At 40.4% G+C, this 24818-nt stretch overlaps 3 protein-coding genes across 6 annotated transcripts in view; all 3 read right to left on the bottom strand.

Annotated features, from left to right (window-relative positions):
- The window catches only part of LOC121911176, a 374983-nt gene that overhangs the window by 310639 nt on the left and 39526 nt on the right, over positions 1-24818 (bottom strand). The window lies entirely within an intron of this gene.
- Positions 9270-17519, bottom strand: LOC121911188 (protein NLRC3-like). Of its 3 annotated transcripts, none has more exons than XM_042432452.1 (4): positions 17423-17519; positions 14203-14272; positions 13512-13803; positions 9270-11068 (listed from the first exon to the last, which is right to left on the bottom strand). In XM_042432452.1, the coding sequence occupies exons 3-4, from the start codon at positions 13789-13791 to the stop codon at positions 9270-9272; spliced, it is 2079 nt and encodes a 692-aa protein (XP_042288386.1). In that variant the 5' UTR covers positions 13792-13803; positions 14203-14272; positions 17423-17519. The 3 variants fall into 3 exon arrangements, with proteins under 3 accessions (XP_042288386.1, XP_042288387.1, XP_042288388.1); XM_042432453.1 differs by having other exon boundaries at positions 13512-13800; XM_042432454.1 differs by having other exon boundaries at positions 13512-13800; positions 14212-14272.
- LOC121911204 (zinc finger protein 135-like) lies at positions 19880-23618 on the bottom strand. Of its 2 annotated transcripts, none has more exons than XM_042432481.1 (5): positions 23392-23618; positions 21739-21904; positions 21560-21618; positions 20229-21487; positions 19880-19971 (listed from the first exon to the last, which is right to left on the bottom strand). In XM_042432481.1, exons 1-4 carry the CDS (start codon positions 23518-23520, stop codon positions 20264-20266), a joined length of 1578 nt encoding a protein of 525 aa, XP_042288415.1. In that variant the 5' UTR covers positions 23521-23618; the 3' UTR covers positions 19880-19971; positions 20229-20263. The 2 variants fall into 2 exon arrangements, with proteins under 2 accessions (XP_042288415.1, XP_042288417.1); XM_042432483.1 differs by having other exon boundaries at positions 20229-21394.

Genomic DNA, 24818 nt, shown 5'->3' with positions numbered 1-24818 from the left:
GAAGCAGATCAGTTTGGATCTATTGTTGTTTGTTTGTCTGACTGATGACATTAATAATCATGTTAATACCTGCAGATCAGATCAGCTCCGACCATCACAGATATCATCATCTATTTACACTTTAAATGATTTATATTTATATATATCATATATCTTGTCATTATTCCTTTTTATATCTAATTTAAAGCACTTTGAACTGTCTTGTTGTTGACAGTTCAGTCATGCAAGAAAAACATGTTTCAGTGTTCATTTGGGCTCCTGACTGTTGCTTTAAGACACTTTAATATATTAATTTTACATTTTAACTTTTAGAAAGAGAAAAAATGATCCGAGCTGTAAATCCTCCCTCTTCACAGTCTGATTTGTAATAAATATGCAGTTATATTTTACTTTACGGAGCAAATCAAATATAAATATAATTTTTGTACATGTTAAGAAACGTGTTGATCAGTGACAGAGCCAGGCTAGCAGTTTCCCTCTGCTTCCAGTCTTTATGCTAAGCTAGGCTAATTAACTTCTTACTCTATTTCTCCAAAATGTTGAACTGTCCCTTTAACAAACTGTCTCAGATCATTTCACAGACTCTGGATCTGATTGGATGATCTTTTTCCTTCAGTTTGTTGTTGCTGATCCAGTTCTCTGACATCTGATCTGCTTCTTCTTCTCTCAAATTAATATCTGTAACTGTTGTTTTCATACTTTAATCTGATTGGAGGATAATTCCCATTTTGGATGATAATTGAGGCTCTTCTCTGTAATCCAGCTGCCTGCGTCTTTAAGCTCAGATTGTTTTTCATCCTGTTTTGCAGCAGTGACACTCGTGTGTTTTCCTGCAGACCAGAGGTCAGATTAAAGGATGTGTCCGTCATTAAATCCACCTTTGTGTTTGTACAAGAGAATTAATCACCTGCAACCTGCACATATATGGACTGTGGGAATTAGAGAAACACCTGTATGCTGGATTTTGGAGTAAACATAAATTAATACAGGGTTTTATGGTATTTTAGATATTGAGTGTGTGGTCTCATCAGTCATGAATGTGTCTATATACAGTAGATGCTTAACAAATACAAAGCGATGAGCTCCGGTGTCCCTGTGTCTCCACTAGTCCAATCAGTGTAGTCCATCCTGAAGGAGACGGGGAGCCAGCGCAATGAAAACAGAACTGATCTTATACGTTGGTGTTTTCACTCTCATCAGGATCCTGGCAGCTCTGCTCTGAATGTTCTGGAACTTCTGGATGCTCCTGCCAGGATCCCTGTGAAGAGCACAGAGCAGTAGTCCAGTCTGGAGGAGATAAAGACACAGACAAGTTTCTCTGCATCTGGTAGGGTTAGAGAGGGCCAGAGTTTACAGATGTTCTTGAGATGGTGGAAAGAGGTTTTACATAGATGTCTTATATGATCATCAAAGGTCAGCTGAGGGTCAAACCTAACAGCCAGATTAGTGACTGAGGAGGAAAGGGAGATGTGCTGGCCGTCAAAGGTGAGATGAGGTTTGGGGGATGACTGAATCTGGTGTGGAGCACCAATAAGTAGAGCTTAAGTTTTGCTTCTGTTTAACTGGAGGAAATTGGTGCTCATTAGCAACAGAACTTTCTGACCCAAACAGCTGATCTGCAGCATAATACAGTGTACAGCATGCGTAGGAATACAGGAGTTCTACAGTTGAGAAAATGTAGTGCCAAAGGAAAGGGCTGTCTGACGGCAAGGTAAAGTGGTGCAAATATTCTAAATATAGCATTCACTTAAACTGATATTGATTTTTTTAGGTGGCTAAAATATGTTTTGCTGCCGGACTCGTCCACAGCTGTACATTGCTTAGCTTCTGTGTTGTTACTCCTGCCTGCTTCTCTGGGAGCGTGCCGACCCAAATCTACTGCAGGTAATACACTGACTATGGATAAGTACCACATACAACCCCACCTAAAAAGATGTGAACTATCCCTTTAAAGAATAAAGAAAACACAGACAATCTAAAGTTAGTATCACTAATTTATAGGTCAAATAAAGACAGTGTTCAGTTGATTCACTTCCAATTAATGAATTCCAGTTGCTAAGCTAGCATAAGCTAAAGTCTTTTAGTCAGTTCACAGCAGGTCAGCCAAACATGCAAACGTTTCATCTACAGGAAAACATACAATTCAACTTATATGCGAATAAAGTTTCCAATAATAAATGACTGATGAATAAATATTAACTCAGGTGGAAATGGAAATCTATAAATAGACCAAATTACACAGACAATTCTTTCCTGGAAACTTTGAAGAAATTAATAAGAAATTATAAGAATAATGGAGCTTTAAAATAAAGCGTGACCAAAAACTCAGATGTCATGTCGATGTAGTCCAATGGTTAGACAAAAACATCTAACAGATCCACAGAAACAAAACAAAGAACACAGATTCAGTCAAATACAACTCATTTATACACAAAGACAGAAAAAATAACTACAATAAAAATAGATGTTATACATGAAGCTGAAGCTTGACACAGGATAAAAACACTGCAAGTTCATTTATTTCCACAGATGTTTATTAGAATTTGGTCTTTGTTTCCCACCACCATCATCATCCCACCACCCTCCCTTCACAAGTCTATAAAACTTCTCAAAACCAACATTACACAATGTTTTACACAAAACTAACACACACATACAGGAAGAAAATAAACCAGTACGGTCAGTGGAGAAGATACATTTCATGTTTTTTATGAAGTTGTGCCCATAGTCCGTTTGCATCATTATCACTGTGTGCAGTGTTGTACAATAAATGCAAGATGCTGCACCAATGTAGAAAAAAAGATGTAAAGGATGTGATTGGATAGGGCTGGATCACATGATCTCACTTACAAGTTTAAATTATATAGTTATTGTTAAAGCCACCTGATTGGCTGACCAGTGTTTACTCACAGCCTGATGCAAATTATTTGTTAAATATCATTATGAGATATAAACTATTCATTTTGACATCATATGTTTGCATATAAAAGCTAGATACCTTTAATATTTACACACAGAGCAACTCTGAAATGTCATCTGGAGCCATGAAGAGCCTTTACAAGTAATCAATCAAGACATTTAATATAGGCTACATTTATTTCTCAGGCTTTCTTTACACTTTGTAAATATCATCTCATAATGAATTTTGGCATCATAGTTTTGTTCCATAACCTTGGTAAGTTACCTGCCTGGTTACCTGCCTATACACATAATATACCAAATTACTACTGTTTCATGTTTTCAGCTGAGACTGTGAAAAAACTACAACACGTCATCACTATTTCTACTTTGCTGCTCTAACTGTGGTAAAACAGCAATGTCTCAGTAAATTCTCTTCTGCTTCATTAATTAGTTTTAGTCCTCGTTAACTCTCTGTGTGATTCTGAGACGCTAGGTAAATATGGAACCAGGGTCAGATTCTGACTTATAACACCTGTTTTTAATCTTTTCTGGATCAAACAGCTCATGTATAACACATTTATAAAGTGCTGATTCAACAAAATCCAGAGATAACTGTTCTGTTTGTAGTCAGTTAAGAGACTCAAGTGAAGATGAGAAAATCCAGATCCAGACTCTGGTCTAGATGGATCATCAGGATCCAGCTGATCCTCGCTCAATACACACTCCTGGATGTTCACTCACACTCTGACAGAGATCATCACCATCTGATGAGAGAAGAAGAAACAACAGAGGTCATAAATCAGTGTTTAGTGAGACTGACTTCATCAGCTGTCAGTCAGTGATGCAGCACATCCAGTATAAAGAGCAGCAGGGACTTCAGTCCTGTTCAGACCAGAAGTGGAACAGCTGTGCAGCGTAGCCTGCTTCCTTTCAGCTATCATGTTAACGTGTTGGAGTGAACACACTGAGCTCCAAGCTCACACACCTGCACAGACTTTTGCTATCAAGTCTGTTTACTCTGCAGATTTCACTCAAGTACACAGAAGAAATAGAGTGCTGAGAGTCATGAACACATCATTACTGCAGAAACTGAGACATTCACTCATCAGTTTACTGATGGATTTACTGTTGATACATGTGAACTGTTAGAAAAGTTTAAAACTACAGAGTCTCTGTGGGATTTGAAGATCTTTCCTGCTGTTAAATCATCACATGACAATCAGTCAGAGCTCTCAGCTAAACACCTGTTGTGATTCCTGGACTTCAGCAGAGGTTCTGGTCTGTATAAAGACTACATGGTTACTAAACGTAATTCTTTAGTGTTGAAATGAGAGAACAAACACTTTCAGCTCAGATTTGATGGTAGGACAGTTTGATGATGAGGACCACTGTCTCTATACATCTTGTAAGGCTGTCAGCTGTAATCCAGCTTTATTTCCTGCAGACATGACCACAACAACAACAGTCATCTTCACATCAACCCGAACACGTGATCACAACAATCTTCTGGCTGATCTGATTGGCTGACTCTCTCTCTCTCTCTCTCTCTCTCTCTCTCTCTCTCTCTCTCTCTCTCTCTCTCTCTCTCTCTCTCTCTCTCTCTCTCTCTCTCTCTCTCTCTCTCTCTCTCTCTCTCTCTCTCTCTCTCTCTCTCTCTCTCTCTCTCTCTCTCTCTCTCTCTCTCTCTCTCTCTCTCTGTGTGTCTTTCTGTCCAATCCTGAAGCCTGTCACCATTCTCCTCTCACAGCTTCACTGAGGAAAGCAGCCAATGAGAAGGTTAGGGGTTCACCAGGAAATACTGGATCTTTGCTTTGATACTTACTATGTTTAACACAATACTGCTGAAACCAGCATGGACTGACTCCAACTCTACTGACCTCAGAGTCTCCAGTCTACAGTCTGGACTCTCCTTAAGATCAGACAGCAGTTTCACTCCTGATTCCTGCAGCCTGTTTCCACTCAAATCCAGCTCTCTCAGATGGGAGGGGTTGGACTTCAGAGCTGAGGCCAGAGAAGCACAGCTGGTACTTGTCAACCTGCAGCGTCTCAATCTGTATAAAGAATAAATGTAGATAAAAAATACATTTATAATCCAATCAGATTTGTTTGGGTCTGTTAAATGTACACTTCAACATTATTATGTCCTCATCAATGAGCTATCAAATTAGTTTAATCTTTGGGAGTCATTTTTAGTACACTTCATTTTTACTTTACTACTATTTTTACTATTACAGATGCTCAGGTAAATCCTGAAAATTTATGAACCAAACATTTAAAACTTCAGCGAAGGATTTGAATTGAATGAATATATATATATATATATATATACAATTACTAAGGCTACAGCAAATTAACTGACCCCAGAGACTCCAGTCTACAGTTTGGACTCTCCAGTCCAGCACACAGAAGCTTCACTCCTGAATCTAGCAGGTCACAGTTGTTACTCAGCTCCAGCTCTCTCAGATGGGAGGGGTTGGACTTCAGAGCTGAGACCAAAACTTCACAGTGAGTCTCTGTGACCCAACAGCCAGAAAGTCTGTAATGACAGATATATTACAACATACATTACCATGAAAGCATAGTTTATATTTACTTCATGCATTTGATGATTAACATTCCCTATTTTGATTAACATTTTTTCTGGGGCATTTTATTCCTTTAATGGAAGGTGAGAGTTGAGAGATAACAGGAAACAAGAGGAGAGAGAGACAGACCACCGCCGGAATCAAACTGCAGACATTTTGGTTATGTGGCATGCACCTTAACCAGTAGACTACCAGTGCACGCCTAGTTCAGCTAATTGTATCTCACCATGCTTGAATGAATCAATAATTCTCATCACTGCAGATCTGCAGACTTTAAATCTTTGTTTTGCTTTAATTTAGAGGATTTAAAATCAATATGGCCTCATGCTAACAAAGTTAAAGTTGATTAGATTTTAGATTTACTGTCCACTATTTTTAATTTGACTCCAGGATATTTTTACTCGGTTCAACTCAGTGAACAGTTACAGTTGAGAAAGATCATCTCTCTTTGCTACCTGCTGCTCTCAGGTTCACATCCATAAGCAGGAAAATTAAGTGACTGTTGACAAACACAAATCAAACAAATGGCTTCACATTATTAGAGCTGTACATAATTAAATATTGATGTGATTAAATATTTAGATGTGCGTGACAGAAGACTGCATGATGTTTAGGTGTCAACATTCTTTTCTGAGAATCTAAAAAACTGATTCAGCACACAAACACAATTAACAAACCAATAAGGTTGAATTATTTTCAACATGATGTCATCAGAAAGATACTATCAGGGTATCAGCATTAAAATATAACATTGACCTTTAATGTGTATAAGATCTCTCTCACAGTCTGAATTCTACCATTCTGCTCTTATATATTCATCGGACCTCTGTGCATTTCCTGCTACTACTCTGCTCCACACCAACAAGAGAGAAAACACCTGAGAGTTTCTTTCTGTGACCAACAGAATATAAGAAAGACTTAAAAACAAGATGATGTAACACAACTTCCCTCTTTAAAATAAAAAGTTGAATTCATGTGAAATAAAAGGCACCACTGCTGAGTTCAACACACTCAGGGGTTTTGTCTTGTATGACCAGTAGTTTACAGAGGCTAATGTTGGTTAATGTTAGGAAATTTTAGATATTGTTGTATAAGTGACATTACTGAATCAGTTTGCTGATTCAATGACTTGCGCTACCAAACCACTATTCAATTCAATTCAATTCAATTTTATTTATATAGCACCAAATCACAACAAAAGTCATCTCAGGGCACTTTTCACATGGAGCAGGTCTAGACCATACTCTTTAATTTGCAGAGAGAGAGAGACCCAACAATTCCCCCATGAGCAAGCACTTGGCGACAGCGGTAAGGAAAAACTCCCCTTTAATGGGCAGAAACCTCAAGCAGAACCCGGCTCTAGGTGGGCGGCCTTGTGCTTTGACTGGATGGGTTGAGAGAGAGAGAGAGGAGGGTGGGGTGGAGTGGGGTGGGGGGGGGGCACAGAGAAGCAGAACAGCAACAGCAACAACAACAACAGATGCATGACTAGCAGCAACAAACAGCAACAACAGCAGGAACAGCTGGTATCATGGACATCATGGGAAGTCTCCCGGCAGTCTAGGCCTATAGCAGCATAGCTAAGGGCTGGTCCAAGGTGAGCTTAGTCAGCCCTAACTATAAGCTTTATCAAAAAGGAAGGAACCAAATCTGGAAGATGGTTCAACAAGAGAGGAGCCTGATAGCTGAAGGCTCTGCCTCCCATATGTCCCAGCAACATACTCAATTTAAATTATATTTAATAATTAATCTTTTCTTTATAATAATAAAATACTCATCATCATTGTGATGATGATGATGATGATTATTATTATTATTATTATTATTAAAGTGTGTGTAAAATCAGGTATTACCTGTATGTCTGATTATATATTATTTGCAAAACCTGTTCATGCAATAACTTTACTGCATTCACTTATTACTGTTGTGATAAAATGCTGCTGTAATAAATCCTCAACCACAACCTCTAAAGTACTTCATTTGTTTCACCAGGTTTGACTGACGCCTCCATCACCCGAAGGAAGATAAATAGGAAAAAACCTGTAAAATCCAATAATTAGTAGAAATAAATAGAATAACTGTATTCGTCAACTTAACAGCTATAAACACAACCAACTGAAAAAACATTATTTGCACTCACAACATTTGAAACAAGCTCAAAAACATCTGAGACTAAATATAACTACATTATTTTGGTTATAAACAAGTAGAGAGCTATTTCAACAATAATAAGAATTTTATATTATTTATATTTGAGGAATTAAACTACTATCTACACCGATTTATAATGATAATGTTGGGACTACATGTGGACCACAGTTTACCACATGTTTCAAGACTCCAAGAAACCTGAGCCCTGGGGGTTCGCACCCAGAGTGTGAAGCTCCACCCATGGATCCAGGTTATCAAAACTAGAGATTCCCCTCTTTGTCTTTTCTCCATGAGCTGCAGCAGAAACAGCTCCTTGCTCTCCTTCTCCTTGGTCTTTCACACCTCCAGCAGCTGCTGGAGCAGCTCTCTGATCTCTTGTGTGGCCTGCTCACAGCAGACACACACAGTCTTCTTTACGGCAGAAGACGCAAGAGCCTGCCTCAGACTCAGAAACTAAGTTTCCTTGTGCCAACAGCTAACACACAAGTCTGCTGGCCAGTTTAACATGTACAGGTGCCGCGAAATGGAGTTAGCTTGCCGCTAACTCTACACAAAGGAGTGACCTGGGCCCTCTGCATGACTGGAGTGCTGTCTCCCCAGCAACGCCTGCATCTTTCAGCTTCAGAGCCAAAGCCTTCTCAGCCTGACTCACCCACGGATTCACCAGCTACAAAGCAGAACGCCACAAAGCATCTCTTCCTTCCTGGACTGGTAACAACTGGGCATAGCCTAGCAACACAGTGAAGCATGGTGCGGCTAAGCAAGAATGTTTAACTCAAACAATGTACTGTACGTGTATTGATTTGGTTAAGGTTATACATTGAACTGTTGTTGTGATGTCCTTGTTGCCTATAGTCAGGTTACTGCATAGCCACACCGCTAGGTTAATGTTAGCATGCTTAACACATGTTACATCCAGTAACTAGGCCTTGCATGCAACTAACCTCATTTTAACCTGGCACCTTTAGCATACACCGATTGGCCTTGAATAGAGAATCACACAGTTTAGAGGTTAAAACCTAGTTTGGCGAACTTTGGTTCAGGCAGCACATGTGGTTCAAGACACCACATGGTCTGGCCTTTTATCTCTGTAGTTCGCTTTATCAGCCAAATTGTCGGCATGCCATGTGCTCAGTCACCAGGTGACTGCAGCCATCTTGCTATTGTCTTCCCTACACACACACACACACACACACACACACACACACACACACATACACTCGTATATAGGTACACTTGGCTAGATTAGTATTGTGTGTTGCTTTTACCCTTTTGTTAAATAAATGATTTTGGATATACCTGTTGTCTGTTTTAATGTTGCACAAGAATGAGTTTTGCCAACCCCTGCTCTGTAAAGAACTCCAAATCCTTCAACCTTAACTAGCTATTGATATGGTGATTTTGTTTATAGTTATTAAATTAATTATTAATCAAAGTCCCAAATTCATAGATTAGTACACTTTGAGACTGAATTGGCTATCTTTTTCCCTGAGTCCAGGGTGGCGCCCCGTTATTATTAATTCTTATTAATAATTTTATTGATTTTAATAATTAACGATTATCTTTGATAATCGTTAATTATTGCTGATAACCAAACTTGCAGCCAGGCCCAACAATAAATCAAATCTGGACTTACAGAGCCTTTCTGCAGTTCCTCACAGCTGGGATCAGTCTCAGTCGCCCCTCCACTGATGTTTTGTACTTCGACGGGTCCAACTCATCCAGAACCTCCTCTGACATCTGCAGCATGTAGGCAAGAGCTGAGCAGTGGATCACAGAGAGTCCCACCTCTGATCTGTTCTCTGACTTCAGGAATTCTTGGATCTCCTGATGTACTGACTGGTCGTTCATCTCCACCAGACAGTGGAAGATGTTGATGCTTCTGTCAGGAGACTTCTCGTACATGTTCATCTCCTTTAGGTTGTTGATGGCTCTCTGGATGATTTCTGGACTGTTCTCTGTCTGACCCAGCAGGCCTCCTAAGAGATTCTGGTTGGACTCCAGACAGAGGCCATGAAGGAAGCGAACAAACAGGTCCAGGTGGCCATTTTTACTGTTGAAAGATTTCTCCATGATGCCCATCAGGAAGCCATCCAGAGATGAGTCACTGTGTTTTTTTCCCAGGAAGTCCTCTAATACCTCTTTGTTGCTGTTGGTGTAACAGTGGTACATGCAGACTGCAGCCAGAAACTCCTGAACACTCAGATGAACAAAGCAGTAGACTGTTTTCTTGAAGATCAGTCTCTCTCTTTTGAAGATCTCTGTACAAACTCCTGATAACACTGAGGCCTCTGTGACATCAAGACCACACTGCTCCAGGTCTTTCTGGTAGAACATGATGTTTCCTTTCTCCAGTTGTTCAAACGCCAGCCTCCCCAGATTCAGAAGAACTTCCCTGTCAGCCTCCGTCAGCTCCTGTGGCCTTGTCCCATATCCCTCATCATACTTGTGCTTCTTCCTCTTTGTCTGAACCAGCAGGAAGAGTGAGTACATGTCAGTCAGGGTCTTGGGCAGCTCTCCTCTCTGGTCTGTCGTCAACATGTGCTCCAGAACTGTGGCAGTGATCCAGCAGAAGACTGGGATGTGACACATGATGTGGAGGCTCCTGGATGTCTTGATGTGTGAGATGATTCTGCTGGACAGCTCTTCATCACTGAATCTCCTCCTGAAGTACTCCTCCTTCTGGGCGTCAGTGAAGCCTCGTACTTCTGTTACCCTGTTAACACATGTACGAGGGATTTGATTGGCTGCTGCAGGTCGAGAAGTTATCCAGATGAGAGCTGAGGGAAGCAAATTACCCTTGATGAGGTTTGTCAACAATACGTTGACTGATGACTTCTGTGTGACATCAGACACGACCTTCCTGTTGTTGAAATCCAGTGAAAGTCTGCTTTCATCCAGGCCGTCAAAGATGAATAAAACTTTCCAGTCATCGAGCTTCTCTGCTGTGACCTTCTGTAATGTTGGATGGAATTCATGGATCAGCATGAGGAGACTGTACTGCTCATCTTTGATCAAGTTCAGCTCCCTAAACGAAAGCAGAATCATCAGACTGACATCTTGGTTTTTCGAGCCCTCTGCCCAGTCCAGAGTGAACTTCTGCACTGAGAAGGTTTTTCCAATGCCAGCAACGCCGTTCGTCAGGACAGCTCTGATAATGTGTTCATGTTGGCTGGGTAAGACTTTAAAGATCTCGTGACACTTGATTGGAGTGTCATGGAGGGACTCTGTCTTGGAAGCTTTCTCAAGCTGCCAAACCTCATGTTGGGTATTAACATCTTCACTCTTTCCCTCTGTGATGTAGAGCTCAGTGTAGATCTTGTTGAGGAGGGTTTCACTCTCTGATTCATCAGTTCCTTCAGTCACATGTTGACATCTCAATCTCAGACTGATCTTATATTTATTTAAAACCTCCTGCAGATCACCATCTGCTGAAAGAGAAGAAAAATATAGATCTGAACATCTATCAGTGTGTTTATATTCACTTACTTAACCAGGTTACTCAGAGAAGGTGATCGGGGAACATATTAACATGCACAATAGTAAACTGGTTACTGTAAGTCTGTGAACAGGCAACAAATCAGTGATCATATTTCTCCTCTACACTGACCTTATTATCAAAGCATGTCTTCATTTTATCTATATTAGTGATAGAAAACATGTTAGTCAGAACTGAGTCAGAACTTTTCCTCACAGCATGAATGTGTCTGAATTCAACAAACAGTAAAATGTTAAGTGGTGGAAACCGACTTACTTACACTTCTAGAGGACACTTTGTCAGTTTCAGTTTTAGTTGGACTTTAAATACAAGGATAAATTGCTCTGTGTAAAACTAACTTTCCCTATCTACAGTCTTTTGTTAAGTAAATGTTATGTGTATACATGGCGGAGGATTTGATGTTCTCCAGGAGAAATCTACCTGCTGAAATAATACAAATAAATTTAATTTGCACCGCATTTTTCATTCATAGTGAAACAAAGTTTCTCTGATACAAAATCCCCATTACAGTAACCAGTAACAGTTACTCTGTAGGACCACCCGTCAGAATCATGTCACTGCCCACCTGACAAGAGTTCATTTATGTTTTCCACAGTTAGACCCACAGTCTTTCAATAATCTTATGATGACTGCCCAAATTACCCCCAGTGTGAAACTCTGGGGTACTTCCTCCAGGAAGTACTGTATGTCTCAGAGCCGCCAGTATTTGTTGGTCTTTGAGTTATGTCTGACTCATCAAGAATTTTCCTCCCAGTGTGGGGATGATTGAACAATTTCGTATTTGTTATATTGTTGCAGCAGGCACAGTTACCACATCTATACATGCCAGTTGTAGTCAGCCATGTGGTTTTGTCATGAGTCATATTTTTGTACATGACAATGTTTTTAATTGTAGGTGCTCTCCTGAATGAGAAAAGGCGTGGCGATTTGCCAAAGTCTTTCGAAGATTGTTCTGCTTGAAGCACATGCCAGTGTCTCTTGAGTATCTCTTTTATTTGTGAAGCACAATGATTATATTCAGTAGAAAAACAAGCCTGACTTTGATTTTTTGTTTTTTGTGCATTAGACCAGAGATCAGAGTGAGAGGTGGTATTGGCATGTTGTATGGCTTTCTGAATAGAGTTGGAGGCATAGCCTCTTTCCTTGAACCTAGTAACCATGATGTTTTTTTTGGAGTCATAGTCATCAAGTTCTGAGCAGTTATGTTTGAGTCTCAAAAACTGTCCCACTGGGTTAATATCCTTTCGATGTTTGGGATGATTGCTAGCAGCATGCAATATTTAATTGCGTTCCATGCCTTTTCAATAAATAGAAGTGTGAATGGCTCCAGTTTCAACCTTTCTATGGTTAAATCCCAATAATTGATTTTGCCATCTAGTGTATGTTCTTAATAGTGAATCAACGATGGTCAGTGTTTTGTGAAGTTCCATTTTGTCTGTAATTTGGTCCCTGTATCTAGAACCACAGGATAAGAAAAGTAATCGGTTCCCAAATAATTGGGTCCAATTCCCAGCTGTGTATTATCTCTGCCCTTGTATATATATGACTGAATTGAACCTGTATACTTAAAACGCTCTGAAGAAGGCTCTCTGCCAAAACGCGTAAGCGTTTTTCTAATGTGATGTCAGTCAAATAAACAAGTGAAATGTTTGTCAAATATTTTGTCCTCATTGAGAGAGGAAATTTGAGATATGCTACTATATTTTTGGAACATGCCTAATGGATTTTGGGTTTAGCACTTCACTGAGAATCCCACTGAAGTGCAATCTCCTTCTCCAATTTACTTTTTAATCACAGTATTTATGAGATGTATGATCTGCAGTAATGTTGAATTATTTGGTACTGCACAGCAGAAGCATTGTGTGTCCAAGGTAAATTTCCCTCTGGGACAATAAAGTCTTATCGTATCATATCTTATCTTATTTGTAGCCAAGTGTGAAGTGGTTGAGATAAGTCCAAGAGGCTGTAAAAAGTTAAATTATCTCTTTTGGGGCTGAGGTTTCCCCAGTGAGGAGGTTCGAGTATCTTGGGATCTTGCTTCCCAGCAAGGGTAAGACGGAGAGTGAGACTAACAGATGACTTGTTGCAGCGAGCAACAAGGATGAGGCAGGTAGAGAAGGGGAACAGAATTGTTCGTTCATGCTGTAAGTCAGTTGACCAAATTTATTTCAGCTTGTGAATCATTTAAGAATTATTCTTTATCCTGCTACTTTTTCTTTTTGATGAAGGTGGTACCAAAAAGAATGACAAATCAATCTTTAACATTATTTTTACATGATTTTTGTTAACACATTAGAATATTGTAACTTTTAGGTCATCTAATAATTTATGAAATGTATGTGACACTGCTTTTCAGATTCCTTCCTCTAACTTACCATTTGGTCCTGAGCAGGAGTTTTGCAAACTCTGCATCAGATCATTCCTGCTGATCTTTTCTAAAACCTTCATGGTCAGCTGCAGAGCTCCAGGATCCTGATGTTTCTGTATCATTAGATCCACTGTGTCCTGCCTTTCTGCATTCTCCAGCTGAAACACTGGGATGCCTTTAAAGCCCTCCAGGATGTCATCCTCCTCCAGGAACCACTTGAACTTCTTAAACTCATCTGCTTTTAATTTTTCCAGAGTATTCAAGAGCTCCCCTTTACGTTTCGCCATTACGGCTCCCTGCTGAAAATAAGAGAAATTTTAAATAGGAAGGACATGTATTCAATTCTCATCAAATAACACTTTATCGGTTTGACTTTTGTACATGTGCATGTTAAATGTAAATCATTTACTGCTTGATAAACAGGTCACATAACTTGGTTATTTTCATAGTTTCACCACTGCAAAACACATGATAATCCACATTATCCACATCTACATCCTCTGTGAGCAAGCAAACAACAAAGTTTTTGCAGCTTCTGTACATTCAAAGTGTGAGTTTTTTGGTGTCTATAATTCATGAGTATATCTCATTTTTATTTTTGCACTTGCAGTGGGCATTGCCATGTTGTTATGAAGTGCTTCCCTCTGCCAGTATTACAGCACATTTAAGGATAAACTTTAAAGGATAAACTTTTTTACCTCACATACCCCTACAGGAGTTCATGAATGGTCAGCTGATAACGTTGGACGCTGAGGGGAGCTGTTTGGCCTGCGAAAACCAGAAGGGAAAATAATAATGATGAGAACATATACTTTATACACTTCAACGTTGTCATTCCTGGTGCTTAAACTGGGAGGTCAGAGGTCAACTGCTGATCATGAGCCAACAGGCATACAGTGTCTTTCTCAAGGACAACTCAAAAGGAAAGATGCTTGTGAGCATTACTTCCTGTACCACCTACTAGTGCTGCTACAGTTGGTGATAAACAGTCATCCTGTTTCCTCTGGTTGAGCTAGATACGGAAACCTGCAAGGCGAGTTTGTTTGTACAGCAAATCCCGTACAGAAAGTCAGTTTAAAATGCTTTAACACAATGTATTGAAGTAGAGCACAATGACTGCCTCCTGTTTTCACATTTCCTGGAGTCCACTGGACTTCTTTCTATTAGCTGAACGCCAGGAAAGTAAAACTGTGGCTGCACTTCACAGCAAGTATTTTTGCTCTACAACTGAAATGTCCGTTATCCAGTACAGCATTAGGATGAGGGGCCTGTTAACCAGTACAGCATTAGGATGAGGGGCCCGTTAACCAGTACAGCGTTACGATGAGGGCCTGTTAACCAGTACAGAGTTAGGATGAGGGGCCTGTTAACCAGTACAGAGTTAGGATGAGGGGCCCGTTAAGCAGTACAGCATTAGGATGAGGGGCTTGTTAACCAGTACAGCATTAGGATGAGGCCCATTAACCAGTACAGCATTAGGATGAGGGGCCTGTTAACCAGTACAGAGTTAGGATGAGGGGCCCGTTAACCAGTACAGCATTAGGATGAGGGGCCTGTTAACCAGTACAGAGTTAGGATGAGGGGCCTGTTAACCAGTACAGAGTTAGGATGAGGGGCCCGTTAACCAGTACAGCATTAGGATGAGGGGCCTGTTAACCAGTACAGAGTTAGGATGAGGGGCCCGTTAACCAGTACAGCATTAGGATGAGGGGCCTGTTAACCAGTACAGAGTTAGGATGAGGGGCCTGTTAACCAGTACAGCATTAGGATGAGGGGCCCGTTAACCAGTACAGCATTAGGATGAGGGGCCTGTTAACCATTTCAAGATACAATCACAACAGCGTACTTTTAAATGAACTGCACCATAGCACTTCTTTTGAATCTTTTACTCTGAAGCAGGAGTCATTTGGTATCTCTAAATGGCCTTTTTTGGGAAGATGCCTAAACAAAACATGAAAAATATTCATTTTCTGTGGTATTATTAAATTTGGACTTGGACTAAGTAAAGCTGCATGCTATAGTTCTGTTGTGTTCTCCAGCTAATAAGTCACAGCTATAGGTCATCTACAAGCATCTGTTTACAAAAATTATTCAGGCAGAAATTAAAAACCTTCTACTTCAGTGTGTTCAGATTCTATTACTCAATGCTACTAACACTTACAGTGATTCTGACTGTTGGGGAAAAAAGTTCAGTGTTACCTTTAAAAGAGACCAAAATCATGCATGTACTGCTAATGGTTCAAGAACAGCTTTCTATTTACTTTAGGTATGCTTTGGATGGATGTTTGAGGTTAATTTTACAGGAAGTTAAAGGATTGTTCAAGGGGTAACCAGTACAGCATTACTATATAAAACATTTTCTGTATCATATATTTCTTTGAGTTGCAAAACAGTTTCATTCACATCTACAAGAAGGTTTCTATTTTGCCTTGGGGGGCAGTAACCTACAGTCTGTCTTGCCAAATAAATAAATAAATATATTAATAGCATATTAAATACCCTAATATTGTATAACTTATGAGATATTTTGCCAAGACAACTTAAATAAACTTATATTATACAAAAGTTTTGTTGCTGCAGGCTGCCCGCCTGGCTGCATTAAGTTAACAACAGCAAAGCTATTGTTATATTTTATTGTTGTCATCTATATGCTCAACTTTATATATAATTGTCAATCTGATCAACAAAAGAACCATTAACAACTTTCTTCATTTATTAGAAAGATTTTCTTTTCATGATGTTATTTCCTCCATTAAACTGTTTCTTGCTGACAGACAGACTCTTCCTGACTTTAATTTGATCCATAATAACAGTTAAACACATTTATATTTTATATAATTTATTATCATTTCCATTCAGTCACATGTGAGGCTGAAAATTCCTGAACGTCAGGTTTGATATGAGTTACATCATTTCCATTTGCCCTGAAACATTTAGCCAAATACATATTTTCCAGTGTTCAGAAGACACCCGGATCATATCCTGAGTTATTCAATAATGAATTCACAATCAGAATATCAATAAATATAGACTCAAATAATCGATAAATAGTATAAACACATTCTGTGAGTAGAAATGGTTCCTGTGCCTCTGAGCAGGACACAGTATAAATACAGAATGCAGGTTTTTTATTGAGGTGTTTGTTAAACAGGAAACAGGCTGCAGAGAGGAAACAGCTGCTCTAGCGGTGATAACTTTATTAGTATTAACACAGTGCATATGTGTACAGACACAAACTCCATCAGAAGTTTCTACAGCTGTTAAAGCTGACTGACAGCTGATCCAGCTGTGATCAGCTGTCGCCGTCATCAGAAACGGACGTCGCTTCACGTGACGCTTCAGAGGAGAGGACGTCTCAAGTCTCTTAAAACACATTTCCTCGTTTCCTCTCCTCGCTTGGTTTCCTTGCGTCTCTCCTGCATCCACGTTGGAAGGACTAAAACGCAAGGAAAAGACGCCAGTGAAGGAAACGTGGATGCAATTTAAGAGACTTCAGTTGCACCTATTGTAGTTTCACTTCGACAGACTCACGTCAATAACATCCGTAGTCGCATAACTACGTAGCCCAGTGTAACTGCAGTCGATTGTCTTTTCCTAAGTTCTACTTTAAATCTTTTTTTCACCCCGTGACGTTTCCTATCGAGGTCAAGCAAAAGTGATCAGGAAAAGACGGTAGGAGGGTCTTTTTTTGACCGCAGCCGACATCTGACTAAAATCCAACAAACAGACTTCAGATAAACACCTGTGTGGTTCTTACCTGTGACTTCTCTCTATTTTAACTGCAGCAGTGAGTCACGTTACATCACTGTGATTTTTCTGACACAGTTTAATCAACTAAACAACTAATCAGTAAAATAATCAGCAGGTTGATCAATAATGACAGTAATCATTATTTGCAGCGCTAATATTAACACTCACCCTGCATCAGACTGCTTCCTGTTTCTGCTCTGGTGACTTTCAGGGATCCTCCCGGATTGCTCTTCCCGCCTTCTTCACTTGAAGTCACGTGTGTGCGTGTGTGTGTTGCAGGTCATCAGTCATTAACAAAGATCTAAAATTACTCTGAACTGTACAAATTAACTCACAGCTCAAAGTGTGAGCAGAGAATTTAATTGAAGATGTTTCTGATCAAATGTCTGACTGTTAGTTGACTGTTAACCACAGTCACCAACACACACATTTCCTCATTTTACCAAAACAAATTAACTTTTTCATAAATCTGTTTTTATCCAAAGATGAATTAAAAACTCCACAAAGAGACTAAACCACCTGACAATGAAATAATAATAATAATAATAATAATAATAATAATAATAATAACAACAGTCATGTTTGTTTCACCAATATTCCTCCTCCAGCAACAACAGTCAGACTTAAAGAACGAGTTTACAATTATTCAAGTGTGAAAATACAACACATTGTTAAAGATGAAACCAGTGGTTTCCAACCTTTTTGGCTTTTGACGTCTTACAAAAAGCAGTGTGTAGTCGGGGTCACATTTCACATGTCTATGAGTTGTTAACAGCTCCACCAAATAGTGATTTTTCCCTCTAAACTTCTCACATGCTTTCATTTCAATAAATGTTCAAATGATCCAATATTTCAGCAAAAATCAAAGATTAGAGAAAAAGTCCAAAAACTGAAAACAGATTTGTGTATCAGAACTTTGTTTTTTCTTCTTTCCTCTCCCATTAATCATCTCACCACCCCTCAGATTTATCTGCTGACCCTTTGGAGGGGCCCGACCCCTAGGTTGGGAACCACTGGACTAAACTAGCTAACTGTATATAAAGTAGTGTAAACTAGCTCCACCTCCAGCAGCTACAACAGTAACATGCTGCTCTAACACTGATGCTTCACTATTAATAATCTAATGATGTCATATATAATAATATATCAGTCAGAGGGACCAAACCACTACTTTTACTGCAATACTTTAACTACATCAAGCTCATAATACTTATGTACTTTTACTGCAATACTTTAACTACATCAAGCTCATAATACTTATGTACTTTTACTGCAATACTTTAACTACATCAAGCTCATAATACTTATGTACTTTTACTGCAATACTTTAACTACATCAAGCTCATAATACTTATGTACTTTTACTGCAATACTTTAACTACATCAAGCTCATAATACTTATGTACTTTTACTGCAATACTTTAACTACATCAAGCTCATAATACTTATGTACTTTTACTGCAATACTTTAACTACATCAAGCTCATAATACTTATGTACTTTTACTGCAATACTTTAACTACATCAAGCTCATAATACTTATGTACTTTTACTGCAATACTTTAACTACATCAAGCTCATAATACTTATGTACTTTTACTGCAATACTTTAACTACATCAAGCTCATAATACTTCCTACTTACTATAATAAAACCTAAATACTTGTATGTGGACGGTTGAGAGTTAATAAAAAAAGCTGCACAGTATCTCAGTGTCTCAATAATGTGGTTCAGCACTTTAATTGCAGCAGTTGTGGTTCTGTGTTGTTTTTAAAGCCTGACTGATGCTCAGATAAATGATGGGCTTTTGCTCTCCTGATGCTTTCATCTGTTTCTGTCGTCATGTTGGTTCAAACAGGCCGATATGTTGCTGTTAGCATGTTTCCATCTGTCAGATCAGCAAAAACTAATTTCACTCTGAGCTGAAGGAGAAAAACTCAGAGATCCACTTTAAAATACGAGGACGCGGCTCCGGACGGGATTTAAATGACAGGAGGAGCAGCCAGTTGACTGAGAAACAGTCTGTAATTATTACTGAACAATGAGCCTCACACAGAGAATCACTGACACTACAGACACTGAAACAGACTCTCTGGTGTCTGAGAGACTGGAAACAGCGAACCTGTTTCCATCCAGAGATAACTAAATCCACCTAGCAGCTCCTCTAAAGCTCATTGATTAACAGGAGATATCTGCTTTCTGTCATTTCTACAAAGAAAGAAACTAAAACACAAACTACAACGTGGTTTTTACTCTTTATTTTGGTGGAAAAGCATCTCAGAAACAGTCTGAAAACACGTCTGGAGGAGATCTTTAAACCTGTGAGGTGTTTTAAAGAAAAGACAGAGTGACGAGTTCAGCAGCTGTTTATTTAAACTGCTTCACACAAAAAGCAGAAAAGCAGCCAAACTTCATCTCTTTATCTCACTTCATTCAATCTGTCTTTCTTTCTTCTTCTTGACTTTTATCTCTGATGCTCACAGCGCTCAGTCTGCTCGAGTTGAGATAAACTTTGGATCCAGTGAAGAGAAATCTGAACTGTCCAGCTTTGTGTTTGTGTCTCTTTCCTGTTTCAACACGACACAACAGCAGCTCCAAAACAGAAAATCCTTTTTCCCAGTTTGGTGTGTGGAACCACTAAGCACATCCGGTCTGGGATGAACTGTGAGTCGGACCTGATCACTGATCCCTGCAGGGTCCAACATCTGCAGGAAAGCCTGAAAGCAGAAGAGTGGAGTTTGTTACAGCAGCTTAACGAACATGATGTCACAATCACATGATGCTGGAGAACAACAGCTCATGCAGATATATCATTAACAGAGGAAATGTCAGCAGATCGATTATCTAAACATCCTGAACACGTTTTTACTTCTAATCATTAAAAAAACAACTTGAAGTTTATTTATGTTGTTTAAAGATCAGCTGATATATCACTAAACCATCTCAGTCAGGCTACACGTTGCTGTCCACATACTTTTGGCCGTGTGGTGTAAGTGTAACCCTGACAGGTCAGAGGTCGGAGGTCGCGGCCGGCCTCTGCTGCGTCTGCTTCAGGTGAGCTTTGGTCTGCAGGTGAGCCTTGAGGAAGGTGAGCAGGCGGAAGTGTTTCCCGCAGGCGTGGCAGCTGAACGGCGTCTCTCCGCTGTGGATGCTGCGGTGCCGCATGAAGCTGGTGGCCAGGTTGAAGGTCTTGGAGCAGAGCGAGCAGCTGTAGGGCTTCTCGCCGCTGTGGGTGTAGCGGTGGTCCCTCAGCAGCTCCTTCAGCCGGTAGCTCTTCCCGCAGACGTCGCAGTGGAACGGCTTCTCCCCCGTGTGGCTCCTCTGGTGCGCTCTGTACTGCGACGGGTTGGGGAACTTCTTCCCGCAGACGTCGCAGCCGACGACGGAGCGGCGGGCCGGCAGCTCGGCGGCCGGCAGCTCGTGCGAGTGTTTGCTGATGACGTGGTTCTTGAGGCGGCGGTAGCTCTTGCCGCAGACGGAGCAGAGCTGCCTCTCTCCGGTGTGGACGGCCTGGTGGCTGCGCAGGTTCTCCGCCTGCGTGAAGCCCTTCCCGCAGGTGGAGCAGCGATACGGCCGCTCCGCCTGGTGCACCAGTTTGTGGCGCGTCAGGTGGCAGGCGTGGTAGAAGCTCTTCCCGCACACGTCGCAGATGAAGGTCTTGTCGAAGTGCGTGATGCGGTGCGTTTTCAGCACGCTGACGCAGGAGTAGCCCTTCCCGCAGATGTCGCAGTGGCAGCTCTTCTCTCCGGTGTGCCGGGACTTGACGTGCAGGTCGCGGTGAGCTTTGTGGTTGAATCTCTTGGGGCAGTAGTCGCAGGTGTACGGCAGCAGCCCGTGCTCTTTCTCCTCGTGTTGGCGGAGCTTCAGGACGCCGGTGAACGTCGCTCCGCACGTCGAGCACGCGGGATGAGACTTCCTCTGGTGGTCGGCGAGCCGCTCGCTGTTTGGAAACAACATGCCGCACTGCGAGCAGCCGAGGGAAGGTTCCGTCGCTGCCGCAGTCGCTGTGTTTGAGTCTTTTTTCCTTTTCCTGCTGCTGCTGCTGCTGCGCTGTGTCCTGCCGCCTGCTGCTGAGGCTCCTCCCTCCTCTGCAGCGGCGGCGGGCGGCGGCGAGGACGAGCGAGCGTACTCGTGGTCGGCCTGTGGAGGAGGAGAGGAGGAACTGACGTCACCTGTCACATCAGCGGAGCTCTGCAGAGACACCAGCAGACACTTGGAGTCCACAGCAGCGCTCTGAAACACACAGAAAGCAGTGATGAGGTTCGTTCACAGCGGCTGACCGTTAGTCCGGATTCACTCACTGACCCCGTAAACCAGGATGAAGGTCTGCTCTGTGGGGGGGCGCCGACCTCCTCCGTCCTCACCTGAAACACACAAAAACATCACCTGCTTTAAAGCAACACAGCAGCTCCGTTTGTTCACATTTACAACAACAGCCCGCTGGATTCTGGATGACGACTCTGCGGCGTCAGGTGTGACGGTACCTGTCTGCGGCTTCATCATGCCGTCTCTGCTCTCCTCACACTGAACCGGATCACTCAGATCTCCTGGGCTCCTCTGCTCCCTCTTCATCGCCGCCAGCTCCAACATCTTCAGGATTTTATCCACAGCTTCGACACACAGACTGTCCACCAGAGCTCCCAGTTTCTCCTGAAAGGACACCAGTCATCACAAATACTTCACATACTTTAAGGATGTTTATGTGCAACATTACATATAAACACAAAGAACTATATTTAAATACATATTTAAACAGCTCAGAAGGTTTTATTTTCTTGTGTTCATGTTTTATACAGTACGACCTCGTCTGTCTGATCATTAGTCTAGTCAATATATTTGACTGGTTTTATTTCTTCTTTCGTCTCAGAGCTGCAACGATTAAATGAATCTACAACTATTTTAATAATTAATTGTTTTGAGTCATTTATTAACAAAAAAAGTCCAAATTCTCTGATTCCAGCTTGTTAAATGTGAATATTTTCTGGTTTCTTTTTCACATTTGATGACGTCGTCTTTAGGAAACATTGATCCACAAATTGTTTTAGTGTTTGTCTTATTAAGAGCTCGTCAGTCATCGATGAAGCTCGTTGATCCAAATCTCATCTTTCCTCTCAGCTGACACAGATTCTCTGAGCATCGCTGTGTTCATTCGAAACACGAGGCAGCATCCATCCATTAGTTTCTCCCAAATCAACATGGCTGCTGTCAGCCTGCTTTCTTCTACATCCAGCAGCAGATTCTGGTCCCAGATCTCCCAGTACATCCAGCTGATAACACTGGTTTTGACTGATTCACACATAGACAGAGATTTCAGGTCCTGACCTCCAGCACAATAATACAGAATCATACGATGTAGAGCTGCAACTCAACATCATTTTCATCATCAATTCATTAATCGATCGGTTGTTTGATGACGTCATTAAATGTCTTGTTTTGTTGCGATCACAGAATCTAGAAAAATGACTCAAAACAATTCATTGATTATCAGAATAGTTGGTGATTAATTGATTAATGACGTCACAGCTGTAGTACAATGACGTCATAACTTCACCACTAGATGAACGTCTGTAATCTTGCAGGATCATCGGTTTCATTGTGTGAGCGCATCATCATCATCATCATCATCGTTTTGTTTTGAGGCAAATGATCTGATCTGCAGGTGACAACAGTCCACAGCTGCATCACGTGTCTGCTCACCTGTAACAGACACACAGGTGTTTGTTGAAGCTGCTGCTTCACACTCATAGAGAACAAGACCAGCTGTACCTCACTACTCATTATTATTATTATTATTATTATTATTATGGGATACATGCTGTCACATCCACCAAACAACAGCTAACTCTGATTTATAAACGTAACTTACAATCTAAACAGTTTGTTAGATTCTGTATGATGTTTCACAGTGTGAGAGCAGGTTCACTAATAAACACTAAATCCTTAAATCGTTGTTTTTTAATTGTAGTTTGATGTGATGATGAGAGTAAAGTCATGTTTTAGTTTAATATCATAACAGTAAAGTGTGTCTCAATATTAAAACTCCCTCCTGTCTTTAACACAGAGAGCTGCCGGAACCGAAACAGTTAACGTTGAGTTAGCTGTTAGCCACAGTTAGCCGCAGTTAGCCGTTAGCTTACCTCAGTTTCAGCGTTTTGTTTCTGTAAAGAGACTTTATGCGCCGCAGTAAAACTCTCCGACATCACCGCCTTGGCCAGATTGTTCACGATGAACGTCAGTTTACTTTTAAAAGCGATTAAATCCAGCATATTTGAGAATTACGGCACCGAGCAGCCGGTTAGCTTAGCAAACAAACGGCTAAAGAGGCTGATGCTGATACAGGAAGTGACGTAGTTGTCTCATCCGATGGAAAAATGTTTTCCTGCTGAAGTTAAAAGATTAAAAAAAGTAAAACAATAAACTGTATTAAACTCGTGTTACACTGTTTTATATACAAGCTCAAAGTTTAATGTTCATTTTAATCTGTCAGCGTTTTAAAATAGAATTATATAAATATCTTAATTTAGTTTAGTTATTTAATTTCATTTAGCAAAGTTCTGCTAATATAGAAGCAAAAAGTCCATTTCAAAACTTAACCTCTTCCACTCCACTTCCTGTTTGGGAGCAAAAACGCTTAAAATGACCACATTAAATACAGAAATAAAAATGTCTGTAAACCACAGTGACTATCTGTTTTAATAAGGTCTGCCCATAGACTGTAAATATATAGATATAAAATATAGATTTAAAGATCTATAAGGTCTTGCCAGACAGGAAACTTCCCAGTTTGGTGTGAAAGTGTCACAAAGGTGACAGAGGTGTTACACAAACAGAGCAGAAAGTCTTTGAAATCAGTACAATAGAGAAATAAAAACATGTTTTCAGTGTAAATAACTTCCTGTGTTCGTGTCTGTAAAGGTTGAGGCCAGTATGAGGCTGTAAACTAAATACCAGTAAATACCAGCCTCACATCTGAAGCAGACAGCTCATAGTGTGTCAATTCTACAGTGTTTTATTCATGAAAAGGTCCAGAAGGATTTCCAAAAAGGACATTTGGAGGCTCCATAGTTTTAAAACTACTGGACGACTAGTGGACGCTGGTTCTAGTGGAGTTCATGAGGTAAACCCTGATGATATTTAACATAATGCTGGTAATTTAATTTAGGTTAATTATATGTATTTAGTTTTTAAGTGTTAGATGTTACAAGTTAAATTTAAATGTATTAGTGACAGTCCAGTATAATGATAAACTGTTGTATTGATCACATCAGATGTTCCTCATTAACTGCTCTGACTGGATACTGGGAGATATGTTGAATCACTGGTATCATTCCCACTAATTCTTACTGTAAAACAGCATTTTTTAAATCCAAATTGTAATAATTAAACTCAAGTGATTCCTTTATGAATGTTATAACATTTTACTGCAAACATACGGAAGTCTGTTGCTGCCAAAATTAAAATAATTAATGAATATATGTTTGAGTGTTTGTGCTGTGTTGAATAATCAAAACAAAAACAATGATTCCAAAAATACTTTGTTTTTTATTCAGTGAGCTGCTGAACC

This window comes from Thunnus maccoyii, chromosome 14 (genome assembly GCF_910596095.1).
Source record: "Thunnus maccoyii chromosome 14, fThuMac1.1, whole genome shotgun sequence".
NCBI classification, from domain to species: domain Eukaryota; kingdom Metazoa; phylum Chordata; class Actinopteri; order Scombriformes; family Scombridae; genus Thunnus; species Thunnus maccoyii.
This window is presented reverse-complemented; position numbering and strand designations above follow the sequence as displayed.